General features: G+C 40.6%; 1 protein-coding gene across 1 annotated transcript; it reads right to left on the minus strand.

The window, feature by feature from the left end:
* Positions 1 to 1,668: 1,668 nt before the first annotated feature.
* Positions 1,669 to 22,435, minus strand: IL22RA2 (interleukin 22 receptor subunit alpha 2; the record flags this gene model as incomplete). The annotated part of the gene is given in 6 exon segments (XM_081250962.1): positions 1,669 to 1,818; positions 2,807 to 2,973; positions 15,921 to 15,924; positions 15,928 to 16,099; positions 18,470 to 18,605; positions 22,375 to 22,435. Coding segments are annotated over 6 exon segments (690 nt in total).
* Positions 22,436 to 22,990: the final 555 nt, after the last annotated feature.

Genomic DNA, 22,990 nt, shown 5'->3' on the forward strand with positions numbered 1-22,990 from the left:
AAATCAGTCTTCAGGACTATTGAATTTCAAAAGCTTAAATGCTGTTGGCCATGCACAATCTTTACTCCATACCCATCCCATTGCTCTTAATTCCCCTTCAAAAGGACAGCAAGCAAAAACAAAACAAAACAAACAAACAAACAAAAACGTAATTCAAAAACATAGATTAAAGTAATTTTTATCTTGAGATGTGTGCTCAAATTCATTTTTTTTGACCACATGGGAAAGCAGTGAAAATAATTCTCTAGCTCTTTCTCTGTCTCTTACTATCTCCCTCCGCACATTTCTGAATTTTTAATCAGTTTATTATTGTGTGTAATTGTATATAACCAGAAACACTTAATATATTTTTGTCACATTTTGTAGCAATGTTCATGAGGAATCGTACAAATGTTCTCCAATTCATATCTCTTCACAAAAAAAGACAGCCTTAAACACTGAGCCCAAGGTGAGGAAGGCAGCTTTCTGTTGCTATACTGAGCCCGAGCCCATAGACCTTCACTTGTTGAGGCCTGGAGCTGCTAGGAGATTGTTGGTGGGCTTCAACTGGCTCTACAATCTCTGCCAGCACCAGCCCCTCTCCCCAATAAACCCACCACCCATGCTATGCTTTCAGCTGCAAGTCAACTTCTTTACCTGGTCCCCAACCATACCCTATGTCCCCAACCAAACTGTCATTCAAAAGATCCTTGTATATGGAGATTATGAAGATGCCACTGGCAAGGGACCCTTCACCAGGAGGATTGAGTAATGACTGTGGTACAAATTAGAGTTAAACGTTCTTTTTTACTTTGTTGCTGAAAAATCTTATACCTGACTTTGAGAATAAAGATATATTCTTCTCAGGCAATATTAAAAAACAAACAAAAACAGAAAAGAAAACCTTAATGTGAGGGAAATGAAGGAAATTGTATTAAGTAGGCATCTTTTGGTATTTAGATGTTATTGCTGATAAACTTAACCTAGATATTAATCCAGAAATCATGAGAGGCTTTTTTTTCAAATATTATTCTTATTTACATAGAATAGAATTTAAAAGAAAATATTGGTTCATTAAGTAAGAATATTATATAATAGAAAATGAATGTATGGAAAGTATATTCATATAAAATAGAAATGTATGGGAAAATACTCATTCACATAAAAATTCCACTTATGTGAAAGTTGAAATATCTATGTCAAGTGAACTGTCAATAGATAGTGAAAAAGGATTGCATCAGGATTGCTTGTCTGTGATACTATTTTTAAAAATTCATTCAACATTTAAAAACATGCCTACTGTTCCTTGGTTCTTTAATTTTCATTTAGCTGACTTAGAAGAACGGAGATTATGTTAGAGATGTTACAGTCAGAAATAAAGTTCTGTATTTCACACATCCCTTTGTTTTCTGCCTCTTCTTTAAATTCTAATGGGTTTTTTTTTTTGCAGGGGGGAACTGCTTAAATTTAGTTTACAAATAAAATATAAAGGAAGAAAGAATGACTAAACCAAGAGGTCTGTGAAGTATAGCGGTGAACATTGCATTAAGAATATATAAAAACGAACTAGCACAACATTGTAAATCAACTATATTTCAGAAAAAAAATATAAAAACAACTTTCAATGAGATTCTTCAAAACGAGCTGTCCTGTTCTCAGAGAGTTTGGATTGCCACTCTGCGGAGCACTTCAAGGACTTTCCACACATCTCTCTTGGCTTCTCTGACTTCTTCTGTCTAATGTGGGCTGATACATTTCAGCCACTATACAGTAATCAGTGTGAGGTGTTAGAGCTTCCATTTCCACAACTCTGTGAGTTCCTTCATATACCTTTTGCTCCTACACACAAGGGGGAAAAATGAGATGATAAATGGTTTCCCGTAAGTCATTGATTTGCTCTATTTTTGATAAAACTAAGTTGTTCATGATCAGTTTAGATGGGCTGTAGGGTGTCTTCCGAGACACATCCTCCTTCTCCAGAGTCCTAGCTCACAGACTGAGAAAGGGACAGGTCACATGGCTGTGGAGGAACCAAATGACTTCTCCCTAGTGATGCTGATTGATTGACCCAGTGGTCAGAGTCTCTTTTTTAAGAATTTGAACTGTGCAGTGAGGAGAATGGAGTAGATTTGGAGGCAGTTGTAGACATGTGGCATGTGACCACCGAGAAACAGAGTGAGATTCTTTACAACTTGCTTCTCCATTTCTCCTTCCCAGTGACTACAAAGCCTGGCAGCACTTTATTTCTTGCTTCTGGCTGTTGTAAGACTGATCATTACCTCTGAGTAAAAATCCTCCTCTCCCCTCCACTTTTCTATTTGAACAAGTTTGAATGGGTTTCTGTTTTCTACAGCCAAAGGAACCCTGTCTTAGATGGACACCAAAAAAAAAAGGAACATTCAATTAACCACCAAACCAAAATAAAGGCACCAATGGAGGATTATAATATCAGAGCAAAACTGGCACTAATATATAATGATCTGATCCAAAAGCCACTTTAAAATAAGAGGTGTAAAGTCCATAAAAATGAATATTTGTGACAATCAAATGGAATTAAATATTGTTAATACCAATCTTTAGATATGCAGGGAAAATCAAAAGGAAACCAGCTGAATGACGGAAAAGGTGCAAACACACGTACACACAATTCTGATGGCTATGGTAACCACTAATTGCTTATCAATGAGGGTGAAAGTGAGAAGGAACTAAAAAAAGATAAGGAAAAATAAGAGGGGATAGAGTAGCAAAAGACAGGACCTATTTTATGGCTAAAATGTTGTTTAAGCAAAAGAAAAAATACAAAACTTATCTATTCATCTGAACTTACCTTTTCCAGTGAATTGTTAATTACAAAGACACGGTATACTAGCCCATAGTATTCCACTGATACATTTTTTCCTTTTTGGTCTCTATATGGTAAGTTGTGAGCATGGAGATTCACCAGCAAAGATCCATTAACTTGGGTTATATTCATGACTGGAGGATCTATTTTTGCTGAGGAAAGAATAGGAAAATTTGACAATATCACTCAAAAATGTAATATTTCATATGGACACATTATGCATAATAACAAATCATTATTAAGTTCAGGGATCTGGCAAAAATCATTATGAAGAGATACTGCTAACACCTAAAATATAAATATCTGAGAAGTTTCTTTGCAGATGATTCTTTATTTGCCAAGACATATATTCTGAATCAGCTTTAAGAGGACATTTATCAATCATTTCCACAGCCTGCAGTGATTGTTTTGGAAAACGAAGTATAAAAAGTTATTTGGGTGAAGATCTTAGTGTAAGGCAAATATTTTGTAGGTCCTTAAGGATGTAAAATTTCAAAGCAGCTTGAAAATCATTTGAAGACTTGTTGCTATAAAATTATTTCAACAGAATTATGTTATATACTATGGAATAGCAGGAGGAGGATCAAGAGAGAATTTTTGTTTCTTGCATTCTTCTATCAATAATCAGATGATTGTTAACTAGGAAAGAAAACTAAATAAATTGTCACTTTAATTTCCCCCAGATTAACTATAGTAATTCTAAATGATTTAATTTGTTAATGGGTTTTGTTGTTGTTTTCTTGTTTGGCATTCATTATGTATTTTTAGTTTGTAGATACATATCTTTTATAATTCTTGAAAACTAGCCATGATCAATCAACTTAGAGATAGATAGAGATAGAGATAGAGACACACATGCTTTTATTCTAGAATTTCAGTTCAATATCTGTTAGCATTTCTCACTCGATTTTCCATATGTCATTTTCTTTTTTCTTTTTCCATCTTTTTTTTCTCAGTGGAGTATTCTGAAGGGTTTCTTCAGAGCTGTCTTCCAGTCCATCAGTTTGCTATTTTGTCATGTCTAAACTGATCTTTAACCCCACAAATCAACTTTTTGAATTTCAATGATTATATTTTTTTCATTTCTATGAGCTCTATTTGGGTCTTTTTCAATCTATTTGGTCTGAGTAATATTTTGTCCTTTGATTATGTTTTTATTCCCTCTGTTATTTCTTTAAGCTTATTTATTTTATTATCTGCTTCCAATATTACAAATCCTTGAAGCACTGGTCCAGCCAGTACTTGTTTCTTCCAACCTTGCTTGTGTTGATCTGCTTCCTTGTGTTTTTATTGTGAACACATGTTGAAAGGTGATGTTTTCTATTTTGTTGTTTGGTTAGAATTTTTAAAATTTTAAATACACTTTTTATCACCTTATAAGACAGATACAGACAAATAAATTGTGAGGATATGGCTCAACAAATCTTTACAAATAAACACTCCTGTATAGCTACCACCCAGAACAAAAAACAGGACATTACCAGCACTCCAGAAACCTCCTTCACCTTTCCTCCAATCACTTAACCCCAGAGGATAACCACAATTTTCCTAACTTTTATCGCCATGTACATTCATTTTTGGAATCATAAAATATACACTATTTTGTGTGTCTGGCTTTTTTCACTCTTTCACTTTTTTTTTTAACAAATTTAATCAGTTATACATATACATGTTTCCATATCCCCTCCCTTTTGCGTCTCCCTCCCACCCTCCCTATCCCACCCCTCCAGGCAGTCACAAAGCACAGAGCTGATCTCCCTGTGCTATGCGGCTGCTTCCCACTAGCTATCTACCTTACGTTTGGTAGTGTATATATGTCCATGCCTCTCTTTCGCTTTGTCACAGCTTACCCTTCCCCCTCCCCATATCCTCAAGTCCATTCTCAAGTAGGTCTGTGTCTTTATTCCTGTTTTGCCCCTAGGTCCTTCATGACTTTTTTTTTTTTTTTAATTCCGTATATATGTGTTAGCATACGGTATTTGTCTTTCTCTTTCTGACTTACTTCACTCTGTATGACAGACTCTAGGTCTATCCACCTCATTACAAATAGCTCAGTTTCGTTTCTTTTTATGGCTGAGTAATATTCCATTGTATATATGTGCCACATCTTCTTTATCCATTCATCCGATGATGAACACTTAGGTTGTTTCCATCTCCGGGCTATTGTAAATAGGGCTGCTATGAACATTTTGGTACATGTCCCTTTTTGAATTATGGTTTTCTCAGGGTATATGCCCAGTAGTGGGATTGCTGGGTCATATGGTAGTTCTATTTGTAGTTTTTTAAGGAACCTCCATACCGTTCTCCATAGCGGCTGTACCAATTCACATTCCCACCAGCAGTGCAAGAGTGTTCCCTTTTTTCCACACCCTCTCCAGCATTTATTGTTTCTAGATTTTTTGATGATGGCCATTCTGACTGGTGTGAGATGATATCTCATTGTAGTTTTGATTTGCATTTCTCTACTGAGTAAAGATGTTGAGCATCCTTTCATGTGTTTGTTGGCACTCTGTATATCTTCTGTGGAGAAATGTCTATTTAGGTCTTCTGCCCATTTTTGGATTGGGTTGTTTGTTTTTTTGTTATTGAGCTGCATGAGCTGCTTATAAATTTTGGAGATTAATCCTTTGTCAGTTGCTTCATTTGCAAATATTTTCTCCCATTCTGAGGGTTGTCTTTTGGTCTTGTTTATGGTTTCCTTTGCTGTGCAAAAGCTTTTAAGTTTCATTAGGTCCCATGTGTTTATTTTTGTCTTTATTTCCATTTCTCTAGGAGGTGGGTCCAAAAGGATCTTGCTGTGATTTATGCCATAGAGTGTTCTGCCTATGTTTTCCTCTAAGAGTTTGATAGTGTCTGGCCTTACATTTAGGTCTTTAATCCATTTTGAGCTTATTTTTGTGTATGGTGTTAGGGAGTGATCTAATCTCATACTTTTACATGTCCCTATCCAGTTTTCCCAACATCACTTATTGAAGAGACTGTCCTTTCTCCACTGTACATTCCTGCCTCCTTTATCAAAGATAAGGTGACCATATGTCCGTGCGTTTAACTCTGGGCTTTCTATCCTGTTCCATTGATCTATCTTTCTGTTTTTGTGCCAGTACCATACTGTCTTGATTACTGTAGCTTTGTAGTATAGTCTGAAGTCAGGGAGCCTGATTCCTCCAGCTCCGTTTTTCATTCTCAAGATTGCTTTGGCTATTCGGGGTCTTTTGTGTTTCCATACAAATTGTGAAATTTTTTGTTCTAGTTCTGTGAAAAATGCCAGTGGTAGTTTGATAGGGATTGCATTGAATCTGTAGATTGCTTTGGGTAGTAGAGTCATTTTCACAATGTTGATTCTTCCAATCCAAGAACATGGTGCATCTCTCCATCTATTTGTATCATCTTTAATTTCTTTCATCAGTGTCTTATAATTTTCTGCATACAGGTCTTTTGTCTCCTTAGGTAGGTTTATTCCTAGATATTTTATTCTTTTTGTTGCAATGGTAAATGGGAGTGATTCCTTGATTTCACTTTCAGATTTTTCATCATTAGTATATAGGAATGCCAGAGATTTCTGTGCATTAATTTTGTATCCTGCAACTTTACCAAATTCATTGAGTAGTTCTAGTAGTTTTTCGGTAGCATCTTTAGGATTCTCTATGTATAGTATCATGTCATCTGCAAACAGTGACAGCTTTACTTCTTCTTTTCCAATTTGGATTCCTTTTATTTCCTTTTCTTCTCTGATTGCTGTGGCTAAAACTTCCAAAACTAGGTTGAATAAGAGTGGTGAGAGTGGGCAGCCTTGTCTTGTTCCTGATCTTAGTGGAAATGGTTTCAGTTTTTCACCATTGAGGACGATGCTGGCTGTGGGTTTGTCATATATGGCCTTTATTATGTTGAGGAAAGTTCCCTCTATGCCTACTTTCTGCAGGGTTTTTATCATAAATGGGTGTTGAATTTTGTCGAAAGCTTTCTCTGCATCTATTGAGATGATCATATGGTTTTTCTCCTTCAATTTGTTAATATGGTGTATCACGTTGATTGATTTGCTTATATTGAAGAATCCTTGCATTCCTGGAATAAACCCCACTTGATCATGGTGTATGATCCTTTTAATGTGCTGTTGGATTCTGTTTGCTAGTATTTTGTTGAGGATTTTTGCATCTATGTTCATCAGTGATATTGGCCTGTAGTTTTCTTTCTTTGTGACATCCTTGCCTGGTTTTGGTATCAAGGTGATGGTGGCCTCGTAGAATGAGTTTGGGAGTGTTCCTCCCTCTGCTATATTTTGGAAGAGTTTGAGAAGGATAGGTGTTAGCTCTTCTCTAAATGCTTGATAGAATTCGCATGTGAAGCCATCTGGTCCTGGGCTTTTGTTTGTTGGAAGATTTTTTATCACAGTTTCAATTTCAGTGCTTGTGATTGGTCTGTTCATATTTTCTATTTCTTCCTGATTCAGTCTTGGCAGGTTGTGCATTTCTAAGAATTTGTCCATTTCTTCCAGGTTGTCCATTTTATTGGCATAGAGTTGCTTATAGTAATCTCTCATGATCTTTTGTATTTCTGCAGTGTCAGTTGTTACTTCTCCTTTTTCATTTCTAATTCTATTGATTTGAGTCTTCTCCCTTTTTTTCTTGATGAGTCTGGCTAATGGTTTATCAATTTTGTTTATCTACTCAAAGAACCAGCTTTTAGTTTTATTGATCTTTGCTATCATTTCCTTCATTTCTTTTTCATTTATTTCTGATCTGATTTTTATGATTTCTTTCCTTCTGCTAACTTTGGGATGTTTTTGTTCTTCTTTTTCTAATTGCTTTAGGTGCAAGGTTAGGTTGTTTATTCGAGATGTTTCCTGTTTCTTAAGGTGGGATTGTATTGCTATAAACTTCCCTCTTAGAACTGCTTTTGCTGCATCCCATAGGTTTTGGGTCGTCGTGTCTCCATTGTCATTTGTTTCTAGGTATTTTTTTATTTCCTCTTTGATTTCTTCAGTGATCACTTCGTTATTAAGTAGTGTATTGTTTAGCCTCCATGTGTTTGTATTTTTTACAGCTCTTTTCCTGTAATTGATATCTAGTCTCATAGCATTGTGGTCAGAAAAGATACTTGATACAATTTCAATTTTCTTAAATTTACCAAGGCTTGATTTGTGACCCAAGATATGATCTATCCTGGAGAATGTTCCATGAGCACTTGAGAAAAATGTGTATTCTGTTGTTTTTGGGTGGAATGTCCTATAAATATCAATTAAGTCCATCTTGTTTAATGTATCATTTAAAGCTTGTGTTTCCTTATTTATTTTCATTTTGGGTGATCTGTCCATTGGTGAAAGTGGGGTGTTAAAGTCCCCTACTATGATTGTGTTATTGTCGATTTCCCCTTTTATGGCTGTTAGTATTTGCCTTATGTATTGAGGTGCTCCTATGTTGGTTGCGTAAATATTTACAATTGTTATATCTTCTTCTTGGATCGATCCCTTGATCATAATGTAGTGTCCTTCTTTGTCTCTTCTAGTAGTCTTTATTTTAAAGTCTATTTTGTCTGATATGAGAATTGCTACTCCAGCTTTCTTTTGGTTTCCATTTGCATGAAATATCTTTTTCCATCCCCTTACTTTCAGTCTGTATGTGTCTCTAGGTCTGAAGTGGGTCTCTTGTAGACAGCATATATATGGGTCTTGTTTTTGTATCCATTCAGCCAATCTGTATCTTTTGGTGGGAACATTTAGTCCATTTACATTTAAGGTAATTATCGATATGTATGTTCCTGTTCCCATTTTCTTAATTGTTTTGGGTTCGTTATTGTAGGTCTTTTCCTTCTGTTGTGTTTCTTGCCTAGAGAAGTTCCTTTAGCATTTGTTGTAAAGCTGGTTTGGTGGTGCTGAACTCTCTCAGCTTTTGCTTGTCTGTAAACGTTTTAATTTCTCCATGAAATCTGAATGAGATCCTTGCTGGGTAGAGTAATCTTGGTTGCAGGTTTTTCTCCTTCATCACTTTAATTATGTCCTGCCACTCCCTTCTGGCTTGTAGAGTTTCTGCTGAGAGATCAGCTGTTATCCTGATGGGGATTCCCTTGTGTGTTATTTGTTGTTTTTGCCTTGCTGCTTTTAATATGTTTTCTTTGTGTTTAATTTTTGACAGTTTGATTAATATGTGTCTTGGCGCATTTCTCCTTGGATTTATTCTGTATGGGACTCTCTGTGCCTCCTGGACTTGATTAACTATTTCCTTTCCCATATTAGGGAAGTTTTCAACTATAATCTCTTCAAATATTTTCTCAGTCCCTTTCTTTTTCTCTTCTTCTTCTGGAACCCCTATAATTCGAATGTTGGTGCGTTTAATGTTGTCCCAGAGGTCTCTGAGACTGTCCTCTGTTCTTTTCATTCTTTTTTCTTTATTTTGCTCTGCAGCAGTTATTTCCACTATTTTATCTTCCACCTCACTTATCCGGTCTTCTGCCTCAGTTAGTCTGCTATTGATCCCATCTAGAGTATTTTTTATTTCACGTATTGTGTTTTTAATCGATGCTTGATTCATCTTTAGTTCTTCTAGGTCCTTGTTAACTGTTTCTTGCATTTTGTCTATTCTATTTCCAAGATTTTGGATCTGGGAAATAGAATCTTGGATCATCTTTACCATCATTATTCTGAATTGTTTTTCAGGTAGACTGCCTATTACCTCTTCATTTGTTAGGTCTGGTGGGTTTTTATCTTGCTCCTTCTCCTGCTGTGTGTTTTTCTGTCTTCTCATTTTGCTTATGTTACTGTGTTTGGGGTCTCCTTTTTGCAGGCTTCAGGTTCGTAGTTCCCGTTGTTTTTGGTGTCTGTCCCCAGTGGCTAAGGTTGGTTTAGTGGGTTGTGTAGGCTTCCTGGTGGAGGGGACTAGTGCCTGTGTTCTGGTGGATGAGGCTGGATCTTGTCTTTCTGGTGGGCAGGTCCACGTCTGGTGGTGTGTTTTGGGGTGTCTGCGGACTTTTTATGATTTTAGGCCACCTCTCTGCTAATGGGTGGCGTTGTGTTCCTGTCTTGCTAATTGTTTGGCTTAGGGTGTCCAGCACTGTAGCTTGCTGGTCGTTGAGTGAAGCTGGGTGCTGGTGTTGAGATGGAGATCTCTGGAAGATTTTTGCCGTTTGATATTATGTGGAGCTGGGAGGTCTCTTGTGGACCAGTGTCCTGAAGTTGGCTCTCCCACCTCAGAGGCACAGCACTGACTCCGGGCTCCTCAATTTGGGATGATGTGTTGTCTATTCATGTATTCCACAGATGCAGGGTACATCAAGTTGATTGTGGAGCTTTAATCCGCTGCTTCTGAGGCTGCTGGGAGAGGTTTCCCTTTCTCTTCTTTGTTCTCACAGCTCCTGGGTCTCAGCTTTGGATTTGGCCCCACCTCTGCGTGTAGGTCGCCGGAGGGCGTCTGTTCTTCGCTCAGACAGGACAGGGTTAAAGGAGCAGCCTCTTCGGGGACTCTGGCTCACTCAGGCCGGGCGGGAGGGAGGGGCACGGAGTGCGGGGCGAGCCTGCAGCGGCAGAGGTCGGCGTGACGTTGCACCAGCCCGAGGCGCGCCGTGCGTTCTCCCAGGGAAGCCGCCCCTGGATCCCGGGACCCCGGCAGTGGCGGGCTGCACAGGCTCCCGGAAGGGCGGTGTGGACAGTGACCTGCGCTCGCACACAGGCTTCTTGGCGTCGGCAGCAGCAGCCCCAGCGTCCCACGCCCGTCACTGGGCTCCGCGCTTTCAGTCGTGACTCGCGCCCGTCTGTGGAGCCCCTTTAAGCAGCGCTCTTAATCCCCTCTCCCCGCGCCCCAGGAAACCAAGAGGGAAGAAAAAGTCTCTTGCCTCTTCGGCAGCTCCAGAGTTTTCCCGGACTCCCTCCCGGCTAGCTGTGGCACACCAGCCCCCTTCCGGCTGAGTTCTCGCTGCCAGCCCCAGTCCTCTCCCTGCGCTCTGACCGAAGCCCGAGCCTCAGCTTCCAGCGCCGCCTGCCCCGGCGGGCGAGCAGACAAGCCTCTCGGGCTGGTGAGTGCCGCTCAGCACCGATCCTCTGTGTGGGGATCTCTCCGCTTTGCCCTACCCAGGTATGTGGGGAGTTTCTTGCCTTTTGGGAGGTCTGGGGTCTTCTGCCAGCGTTCAGTAGGTGTTCTGTAGGAGTTGTTCCACGTGTGACTCTTTCACTTTTATTTGTATATATATAATTATGGGCTGAATTGTGCCTCCCCTCAAATTCATAGGTTGAAGTCCTAACACCCAGTACCTCAGAATATGACTGCATTTGGAGATAGGGTCTTTTTTAAAAAAGCATATGGCTTTAAAAAAAATGAAGTTATATGGGTGGTATGGGTGGTCCCTAATCCAATATGACTGGTGTCCTTATAAGAAGACACATACAACTGAGCACAGGGGAATGACCATGGAAGGACACAGCAAGAAAGTGGCCAAGGAGAATGGCTTCAGAAGAAGCCAAACCTGTGGACACCTTGATCTTGGACTTTCAGCCTCCAGAAGTGGAGGAAAATAAATTTCTGTTGTTTAAGCCACCCAGTCTGTGGTATTTTGCTATGGTAGCCCTGGCAATCTAATACATACACATCTATCCATGTTGCATGTATCAGGAGTTTGTTCTTTTGGGGCTTCCTTGGTGACTCAGTGGTTAAGAATCTGCCTGCCAATGCAGGAGACACAGGCTCGAGCCCTGGTCTGGGAAGATCTCACATGCCGCAGAGCAACTAAGCCCGTGAGCCACAACTACTGAGCCTGTGTGCCACAACTACTGAAGCCTGCGCACCTAGAGCCTGTGCTCCTCAACAAGAGAAGCCACCGCAATAAGAAGCCCGCACACCACAACGAAGAGTAGTCCCACTCGTCGCAACTGGAGAAAGCCCGTGCACAGCAACGAAGACCCAATGCAGCCAAAAATAAGTAATAAAATATATATATATATATATATATATATATAAAGAATGCTATAAAAACATTAAAAAAAAAGAGTTTGTGGGCCTCCCTGGTGGCGCAGTGGCTGAGGGTCCGCCTGCCAATGCAGGGGACACGGGTTCGTGCCCTGGTCCAGGAAGATCCCACATGATGTGGAGCAGCTGGGCCTGTGAGCCATGGCCGCTGAGACTGTGCGTCCGGAGCCTGTGCTCCGCAACGGGAGAGGCCACAATGGTGAGAGGCCCGCATACCGCAAAAAAAAAAAAAAAAAAAAAGAGTTTGTTCTTTTGATTGCTGTGTGGTATTTAATTGTATGAATAACACAATTCATCCACTGTGTTATTCACAGACTTGTAGGTTGTTTCTAGTCTTTGGATATTCTGAGTAAAGTAGAAGGAACATTCTTGTATATGTCACTTGGGAAACATGCATTTTGTTGAGAATATAACTAAGAGTGGAATTTCTGGGGCATAGAGTTTATATATGTTTAGCTTTTGTAAATTCTGCCATTTCCCCACAGTAGATAGACCAATTTATATTCCCTTCAGCAGTGTATGAAAGTTCCCATTTTTTTTCACATTCTCTCTAATACTTGGCATTATTATTTTTAAAAAGTTTACTTTTGGCCATTCTGGTAAGTGTGTTGTACCAATTTATTGTGTTTTTAAGTTGCATTTCCCTGATGACTAATGGAATTTCATATGTTCATTGGCCACTTGAATATTGCCTTTTGTAAAAAGCCTGTTCAAGTCTTTGCCCATTTTTAAAATTAGTTGTCTTTTCTTTTTATTACTGATTTGTAAGAGTTCTTTGTACATTCTGGACACAGTCCTTTGTCCAAAACATGCACTGTGAATATCTTCTCTCTATGGCTTGCATTTTCAACAGAGTGCCAAGATCATTCAATGGGTAGAGAATACCTTTTCAACAAATGATGCTGGGACAACAGGATAGCCATATACAAAAGAATGAAGTTGGACGCTTACCTCACATAATATGTAAAAATGAACTTAAAATTGATCAAAGATTTAAATGTAAGAGCCAAAACTATAAAACTCATAGAAGAAAGCTTAGGATAAATCTTCATAACCTTGGGTTTGGCAAAGAATTCTTAGATATGACACCAAAAGCATGAGTAGCAAGAGAAAAAATAGGTAGATTGGACTTCACCAAAGTTAAATACTTTGGGGTTTCAAATTACACCATTGAGAAAGTGAAAAGACAAATCACAGAATGGGAGAAAATATTTGAAAATCATATATCTGATAAGGTAATGGTGTCCATAATATACAAAAAACTTAAAACTCAGTAATTAAAAGATAAATCATTCAATTTCAAAATGGGGAAAGTATCTGAATGGACAGTTTTCCAAGGGAGATATGCAAATGGCCAATAAACACATGAAAAGATGCTCAACATCACTAATCATCAGGGAAATGCAAATCAAAATCACATGAGATACCACTTCACATGCACTAGGACTGTTATAATCAAAAAGTGGGGCTTCCCTGGTGGCGCAGTGGTTGAGGGTCCGCCTGCCGATGCAGGGGACACGGGTTCGTGCCCCGGTCTGGGAAGATCCCACATGCCGCGGAGCATTCAGGCCCGTGAGCCATGGCCGCTGAGCCTGTGCATCCGGAGCCTGTGCTCCGCAACGGGAGAGGCCACAACAGTGAGAGGCCCGCGTACCGCAAAAAAAAAAAAAAAAAAAGTGACATAGTGGTGCTAAGGATGTGGGGAAATAGGAACCCTCATACACTGGTGATGGGAATGGAAAATGGTGCAGCTGCTTTGGAAAACAGTCTGGCAGTTTCTCAAATGGTTAAACATGCAGTTACAGGGTGACCAAGTGATTCCACTCCTAGGTATATACCCAAGAGAAATAAAAACATGTCTACACAAAAACTTGTACATGAATGTTTATAGGAGCTCTATTCACAGGCGCTAAAATGTGGAAACAACTCAAATATCCATCAACTGAGGAATGGATAAACAAAATGCAGTATATCCATGTACTGCAATATTATTCAGCCACAAGAAGGAACGAAGCACTGATGCATGCTACAAAATGGACAAACCTTGAAAACATTATGCTAAATGAAAGAAGCCAGTCACAAAAGATCACATATTATATGATTCTATTCATATGAAATATCAAGGTGAGGGAACTCTCTAGAGACAGAAAGTAGATTAGTGGTCACCTAGGGCTGAGAGGCTAAAGGAGGGAGAGAATAGGAGGGTGATAGCCAAAGAGTATGGAGTTTCTTTTTTGTGGTGATGAAAATGTTCTAAAATTGACTATGGGTGATGGTTGTACTTATCTGTGAATATAGTAAAAAATTATTGAATTGTACACATTATATGAGTAATCGTAAGGGATGTGAATTTTATCTCAATAAAGCTGTTTAATAAATCTAGGTGGAGGCAATGAAAGCCTGTCTGCCCGATGCCCCACACTTGCTCAATAGGCTCAAAATGGCAGTGTGAAAAGGGATGGAAGCTATACAGACTCGACAATATGGACTTCTTCTTGCCAAGACTGGACTGGCACTCCTGCGTGTTCAACTTCCCAGTTGGGAGGACCAGTGCTGAACCCCTAGTATAGTTCACTTTATATAGCAGACTTTTTTGATCCCTTCCAACAGGGACGGGACAAGAGACACTGGAATAGATACTTTTCTGATTAAATATTTGTCTTTCCGCTTCAGTGCTTTTATCAGCCAGTCCCCATGACCACCCCCCACCATGGATGTAGTGAACGCCTTATTCATGAGCATAGTACACCACGATATATTGCTTATGACAGAAAATCTAAGTTAATGTAGAAGTAGTGAAGTCAAGTCTCACACCCACAGGAATGTTCAGCCTTACCGTATATCCCATCACTCAGAACCCCCGGCTTGATAGGAAGGTAAGGTGGACAATTGAAAACTCAGTTTGACAGACAATACCTTGTGAGGTGCTATGTGAATTTGTACATGCTCTAATCTTGTGACCAATATATGGTGCTATTTCTTCCATGGAAAGAATTTACTGGTCTAGGATACAGGAAGTGGAAGTGGGAGGGGCAATTCTCACTAGTAAACTCAAACCACTCAATGGTTTGTTTCCCATACACTTGATCCTTAATTCTTCTGGGTTATAACAACAATTTTTTCAAAGAATTGGAAGTTGAGGCTGCCTCCTGAAGGTTGGGAGCTCTTTATGCCATTTAACCATCAAGGAGGAAATGCGGTACTTCTGTTGTCTAGGGTGACTGGTTCCAATTATCAAAGGGAAATAGAATTATATATACAGCGGGGTCAAGTATGCTTGGTATCCTCGGAGGTGCCTCTTAGAACTCCTATATTCAGTGATAAAAATTAATTTAAGACTATGTTAAGTTAATATGAGAAAGATCAAAAGGACTCAAACTCCTCAAGAATGAAAAGTTGAGGTGCTGGCTGAAAAGAAAGAGAACGTTGAGTTAAATCATGAGAAAAGCAGTTATAAATATTAACTACAGCTTCATGACTAGTTGCCATTGTGAGGACTGTAATAGATACCCATATTTTCTGTCTTGTTATGCATATCTTTGTACATATACATTAAACTTTTTTTCTCATACCTTTTGTCTACTATTTTATATAAGGTCTGTTGGCAATGGCTCCTTTTATAATTTACATCATAGATTATAGTATATTATTCTGACATTATGACTAAATTAGAAGAATATACATCATTGAGAAATGGATACAAGAGAGCACTTTTTGTCTCCTCTTTTGGAGAGGTGACTTAAAAGTCTTAATTTCCTCAATAGAAAATTTTTCTAATGTGTATTTTCAAGAACTTAACCGTCATGCTTAGGAATAACCCCATATGGCTCCTTTTCTGCTATCTAAAAATACTTCTTTTTTCTAGCAGGCAACATCCTGGCAGTGGGATAGAGTGTCAGCTCTGAATCAGAGGCAGCCGAATTTGAATTCTGAGACCTGGGCTACTACGAAAGTTTCTGTGCCTTGACTTCCTGGGCTGTAAATGAGAATAGTAAAAGCCATCTGCTATAGAGCTGTTCTGAGAATGACATCAAATGAGACAATGGTGGGGACCTCACCAAAGCACAGGGCCTGGTAGCTAGCTAACCATGCTGCATGAGGTCTATTCAAGGGCAGGAAAAGCAAATGCAAAGAAACTCCATGGAACTCACTTTCCTACCAGGGAGAGAACCGCTGTGTCATGGTCCAGCCTGAGTGGACCCCAGCCAGGGTCGTCCTCACTCTCCCGTAGTAAAGTTCCCACATGTCTGACGTTTCATTGGTAAGGTCACAGAAGAACTCTCGAATACCCCAGCAGTCCTCTTTATTTTTCCATTGTCTCTGTCCATACCTATAGAAGGGAAAAGACAAAAATCTGCATTCCTTTATTCCATTGAAGGAGTCTTCAGTTTTTTCAGTCTATTCAGTTTTCAGACTGGCTGAAATTTGTCCTCCAATATCAGCACCACTGTGAAAGTTGACAGCTGTTCGTAAGTATCTTAAAAAATGTTTAATTAATTAAAGTGCTATCAAAGTGCTATCTTGTTGAAATATAAACTCAAGCTTGATCCCTTCTGTAACGCTAGCATAAGCGTTTTTGGATTTTTAGTACTTAGTGAAGTTTTTCTTCTGGGGTCTGAACCAACTTCCATTTTTGACTACGAGCTCTCCATGTCCTTCAGGCTCCTGAGGTTTCAACACTTTGTGGTTTCCCTCACTTCTTTTCAGTTTGCTGTTGAGTAACGTGGCTGATTCTGAGAAGTTGCCACCACTTTTCATCTCAGGTGACACTTACCCAACACGTAACGTCAACCTCTTTTTTGACAACTGAACGAGGGTTGTAGGAAGGGCTCTTTAAGGAGTTTTGTAATTAGAGGCTGGTAGAGAATGGGGAGAACCCAGGAAGAAAACGTAATGAGGCGAAGTGCCAGATACGTTGATTCAGCTTAAGACTGTGGGATGGTGTAACAGCAAAAGGGAAGATTAATGCTTCCCTTCCTTACCAGTCACAAATCAAAGAAAATGCAATAAGATGATGGTGGGAACAGAGAAGGAATTAGAGGCTGGGGAGAAAGCTTCCAAAATATTTGTTGAAGGACTTGAAATATAACTTTTTAGCCATATAATGAAGAGTATTGCTGATGTCTGTACTCTGTAAACTATATGCTGACAGCAGTTTCATTATATTAGAAGACACCATAAGAGTAGAACCAACAACATATATTAAGCACACTTTAATGTTTTCTAACTCTTATTAGACGTTGCCTTTGCTAGCTGAATTTAGCTGTAATGACTGGGTTCTTTTTTAGTGTAATACTTCATTTTTTGACCTATCCTAAATGGGACAGAAACTGTCAGTAGACCCATGAGAACTGGATAGACCCAAAACGAAAGATTTTGAAAATATAAATCTGCATTGTGCTATTGAAAATATCACATAGGTAGGAATGGATCCAGGTATTCTGAAATTTCTACAAATTTAAGAGCTCTATTTAAGAAAAAGACTTACAAATATGAAATTTTCCCATGGGGCCCTAAAGTTTAATCTTCATTAATTTCATGGAAAAACAACGTCTAATCCACTGTTTATGTTGAACCATAAATAGGCCCACTTTGGATATGTTTATACTGCCTACAGGGAAAGAATAAAAAGATCATCAATCCCCTCTTCCTACAGGGAAGCATTTCCAACGACGCACAAATCTGGTTTTGGAGTGGAGAAATCTTTATTGCAAAGATTTGTGAAGTTTACAGTTGCTACATAAAATATGTTGAGAAAAGCAGCAGTTAAAGCCCGAGAAACTTCTGGAAATAGTCCTTCTGAAGTTAGTGAGAGCTTGATAAATGGAAAAATCTGACTTTGGATATACCCCATGCTGGAGAGACATGAATGAATTTATGGCATAAAAATTGCTACTTTGGTCCATAGCTACATCTAATCTTCTGAATTTCTAATAGAAAATCATAAAAGCTAAACTATAATATCTCCTGTCTCATGTTCAGCCAGAATCTCAATCTATGTAAGAGAAGGAAGAGCTTCAACTCCTATCGGCATACTCCCACCCCCAGCCCCCTGAACAGAGATGTGTGAAGGGGAAAACCTGCCATTTGCAAATCAGGAGCTTCTGTTTCCAGGCCGCAATCCAGGAAAGGAGTGGATTATATCTGAGTTTTGGCAACGATCCACTAGAATTAGTCTGAAGATCACACAGGTTGAACACGCCTCAGTGTGTTCCAATTTGCATTCATGCTTACAGGAAGCGTTCATTTTTGAAAGGAATTTTCTAAATAGTAAACCCACTCTAAAGAAATGACCTTTAAATTGAAAATGTAGTTTACGCACTCACATCCATGTGTCCCACAACTTCTTTTTCAACTATCAATAGCGTCAATTTAATTGAGTACCTATTAGGTGCTAAACAAGTTGCTTCTAACATTCAGTGGACAAGTGTGTATTGAGAGTCTCTGTTGTGAAGCCAAAGGCTGACCCTGTGAAGTCTCAGTGCTGGGTCTCTGAGGGATGAAGTATCTCCCGTCACAGATTACACGTCATCATGCATTTTGTGTCACCTTCAGGGAAGACACACTCCTGCCCCCACCTCTGCTTCTTCTCAACCTTTCTGAAACTGACAAAAGTTCAGACCCTAACACTCCATCGCCTTCTAGAACATGGAATCTTAGTGGCCATCTCTACTAGCTGGAGGAAGCTCAGATTACTTACATTTTATACTGCACGAAATAGATACTGCTGTTGCCGGGAAAAGCCCGCCCAGGCTGCCAGTGCAAAATGTTGTGAAAATTTTGGGACTGAAAATGTACTCGTTGAGGTTTCAGAGACTCGTAGGCTGGCTGAGTTTCTAAAACAATAAGAAACGGAGCAACACTGAACATTGATATGAGCACCATCATTATTAGCCATAATTTTCAATGTAATAATACCTGCATCAGGATTCTTTGAAATAGTTGCTATAGGTGCAGATGGTGGAAGTGGAGCCCAGAAATCAACATTTTTGATCTTTGATGTGATGATTTTGATGCATGCTAAAGTCTCAGGACAGTTGTGATCCAGACTATAAGAACATACGTGATAAACTCCCACCCCACTCCTAAGCTGGAGAGGAAGTAACAGCAGTGAAAGATAGTATTGTCCTTAATTCCACCCCTGGTGGTGATGGAATGTAATGACTGAGATGAAAGGCCTCACCAAGGCCACTTTGCCCACCTTCCTAGGAGACCCTGCATTACTGCTCCTCTGAGGCAAGCTTTCGCCTGGATTCTATTCTGCCTCCAGAACCTCAGCCTGGAACTCATTCTTCCTTTCTCTGGTTCTTGCTTCATCTCTTCTTCCTACTTCATTGCCCTCCACCTCTCTCAGCTGACCTGACTTTATGGCATGTAGGCCGGTTCCACTCCTGAGTGGATGCTCTTACCTGCCTGCATCCTGGTTCCAAGTGCCTGAGCATAACTGCTCAGGTGGAGTGGTCCAGGCTGTGGAGGAAAACTGCCCAAGGGCTTGCCATGGAACCCAGCATTCCTGAGAAGAGTCTCGACAGGAGTCATGGCAGGAAAGGGGATCATTTCGCACTGGCATAGTTTGTGCTTTCTTGGTCAATTCATGCGACATGAGCGCTCAATCTCACCTACATTTAGTCCACTGGAGGCAAGAGACCTTTGACAAAATTTTATTCTAGGGTCTGAAGGAAACCAGAATACATTACCCCCAAATATGCCTCTTTGACATAAAAATCATTTTGAGCTGAAGGCAATTAAGAAGCAGCAAATGCAGGAAAAGCTCTCTTGATCTCCCCCTTTTTTCCGCCTAAAGGCAGGATATAGAGGGCTGGCCGAAAATTTCGTTCGGGTTTTTGGTAGGCGCTTGCGGACAGACCCGAACGAACTTGTTGGCCAACCCAATAAATTCTCCTTTTACTTTACTGGAGACAGATTCTTATCAGTCCAAAGAAGGCCCCAGAAGAATCTACAAATGAAACCTACTCCATTAGTTTTCTCCCACGTATTTACTTTCCCACAAATTCCTCCCTTGGAAGACTAAAACTGCTTTCCTCTGTCCTGTCATGTTCCTACAGGTGTATCGTGCTTTGTTGAAGATGCTACAGAAGCTGCAATTCTGAGCCGCCATTTTGAGTTTCTCTTCATACAGGATGGCCCCTGGTGTTGTGCGCTGCACGCATTAGTAAACTGTTTTATTAATCTGCCTTTTTGTTAAGGAGTCCTAGCCGACTTTTTTTTTTTTTTTTTTTTTTTTGTGGTATGCGGGCCTCTCACTGTTGTGGCCTCTCCCGCTGCGGAGCACAGGCTCCGGACGCGCCCGCTCATCGGCTATGGCTCACGGGCCCAGCCGCTCCGCAGCATGTGGGATCCTCCCAGACCGGGGCACGAACCCGTGTCCCCTGCATCGGCAGGCGGACTCTCAACCACTGCGCCACCAGGGAAGCCTAGCCGACTTTTTTATTGAATAAATTTGACATGTAACATTGTGTAAGTTAAAAAAAAAAAAAAAAAAAAGAGTCCCAGCTGAAAACCTAAAATGGGCAGAGGTAAAGCTTCGCCTCTCCAATAGGCCCAAAGTTTCTGCTAAGGGATAGGTGGTGGGCAGGAGAAGTGAGGAAGCACATCCCCTGTCTTTTCCTCATCTTCTACCACTTGCCCCCTGGCTTCTCCAGAGTGGCCTCCTTTCTCCTGGTCCACCATGCTGGGAATGGCCCCATCCGAGGTCTCTGCGCTGGCCCCTCCCTTTTCCTAGAATACTCTTCCCGGGATTTCCACATGCCTCATTTCTTCATCTCCTTTAGGTCTTTGCTCAAATATCATTAAGGTGGAAGCAAATTCTCCTAAGCCCATGGTCTCAGCTCTGAACATTCAAGATGTGTTACTTTCTAATGAATGGGGCTGTTTCCTTAGGTAGTTATTTTTACCAACCAAATAGTGTCATTACTGTTATTTGGTTTTTGTTTGTTTTTATTTTTATTTTTGGACCTCCTTCAGTGCATCAAGTGGTGATGTGTACTTGGAAAGAGTCAAATGCCACCATTGGTTTTGTTCACCCAGATCACTACCCAATCAATCGTATTTAGCACATAAAATTGTACTTAGCAGAAGTTTTCAGGAGGTGACAAGCATGCACAATTTCCGGAAGATCCTTCCTAGAGTTGATTTGCTATCCTGAACATAGATAGTCCAGTGTCCTTTACCTCGTCTGTCTCCAGATTTCTTCTCTCATTTTTGTAACACCACTGCTAACCTCCATCAAAGAAAATAGCAATCCCTCTGTACCAGACACAGAGGAGATTTTACCTGTCTTCATTGAGTCTGCCCTGCTCATCTGTGAAAAAGATATTATTGTGGTCTTCCTCTTACAGACCAAAATCCAAGCCTTGGGGAAGTAAAAGAGCTGGTGCAGCTGCAGACGGTGAGGCTGATTTTGTACCCAGGCTGTCTGGCCCTGGAGCCTGCCTCTCACCCGTCACAGCAAACCAACAGAGAAGCCTCAGGAGAGAGGAGCTAATGGAGGAAGCAGAACAACGAGAGGATGAAGACATTCCTTCTTCTTTCCCCCCGCCTCCTCCCCCTGGCCGGCCTTCGTTAATCACTGAACGTGTTTGAACCTTAAATGTATATCAGGTCCTGTGCTCCAAGCTTTACATCTTCTTTCATTCTCACAACCACCCAATAAGGTAGGTATTTTTATTAGTAGATTTTACACGTGGGGAAACTGAGGTCTAAAGAAGTTGTGTATCTTGCCCATATGGTTACAGGTCTGGTAAGATACAGAGCCAAGGTCATTTGGGTAGCACTTAAATTCCTGCCATATTCTGCTAATTGAGTTCTTGGTCTGACCAAAGACCAAAGGCATAGTCTACTCAGATCCACACATTTCTGGGAAATGGAGGATTGAATTGTTTTTATGTTATCAGTCCTGGGCAACTGTACAGTCTTGTGAAAGTTACTTGAGACACTTATACTGAGAGGTACCCATCTGTTAACTGGGGGTCCTAATGGCCTTTCTCAGAGGTATGTTGGGATGATAAGATGCTCTCTGCTCTTGAAGAGTTCTCCATGGATCCCACCAGCAAATTCTCACATGTTATTTATGGTCTATTCTGTGCTAGGCACTGCTCTAAGCACTTGTCATGTATTAACTCATTTAAGCCTCACAGTGACCTACAATCCCCACCTTACAGATGAAGTAATTGAGGCAGAGGGGGTTTAAGCTAGTTGCCCCAGTTTTTCTAGATAATAAAATGGCAGAGTTGAAATCCAGATTCAGGCAGTCTGCCTTAGGAGCTATGCTGGTAACCAGTATGCTATCTTGTCCTTGAAGGTGAAAGAAGGGCTCAGGAGACAGAGAGGGGTCTATGTTTGTCCTGTGGGAAGTTTTTGCACCCACAAGAGTGCCTCCTCTTTAGTAGCTACTCGTGAAGTCCGCATGCTCTTATTCAGGCTGCAGAGAGAAACGGATCCTGTGTCTGTCTGGACCCGTTTGTGACAGGAGAGAGCTGAAATTTTTACAAAGCCTAGAAATGCACCACTGCCATGTCTAACAGTCCCCTTGAGCAGACTCAGATGACAAAGCTGTGAGCCATTAAAAAGAAATGAAGCACTTACCTACCACACCAGGCAGGAGGACAGCGATGAGGAAGCCTAGAAAGCAACATTTAGGTGTCATGGTTGTGAGTGTGATTGGTCAGGTGACCAGCGTTCCCCTCAAGGAGAGGACAGCTCTGGACAGGAGAGGAAACTCGAATCCTCCCACTCAACATCCCCTTTTGGTTGTAACCATGGTTCTTGAAGCAAACACAATTTCATTTTGTTCATAAATTATATTATAATTTGGGGGGTAATAAGTATTAAGAATCATTTCAAAAAACATTTGCTGTTAAGTCACTTTGATGTGGGCGCTTGTTGTTTTGGGAGCTTTGCTAGCTGAGAAAAGGCAAAACACTGAGGGTTGGTGGCCCGGAGGGCAGGTAGGGTGAGGAATTATGCAAGATGCTCGCAGATGAGTGAAGGAGGGCTTCAGGGATTCTGGCAGAGAGGGCAGAGGGGCTGCCAGGGTGATTCTGAGTAGAGGGCTTGGCAGTTGCAACTATCAGGGCCCCTGGCAGTGGTTCAGGCAGGTGGGGTCTCTGGTTGATTCTTCCTTTTCTTGCCTTCATGGAAGCTCCTCGCGTAGCCTCCCTGGTGTAGACCTCATACCCTCTGCCCACCTCAGCCTCTCTGG

This window comes from Mesoplodon bidens (assembly GCF_964165515.1).
Source record: "Mesoplodon bidens genome assembly, chromosome: 12".
Taxonomy (NCBI): domain Eukaryota; kingdom Metazoa; phylum Chordata; class Mammalia; order Artiodactyla; family Ziphiidae; genus Mesoplodon; species Mesoplodon bidens.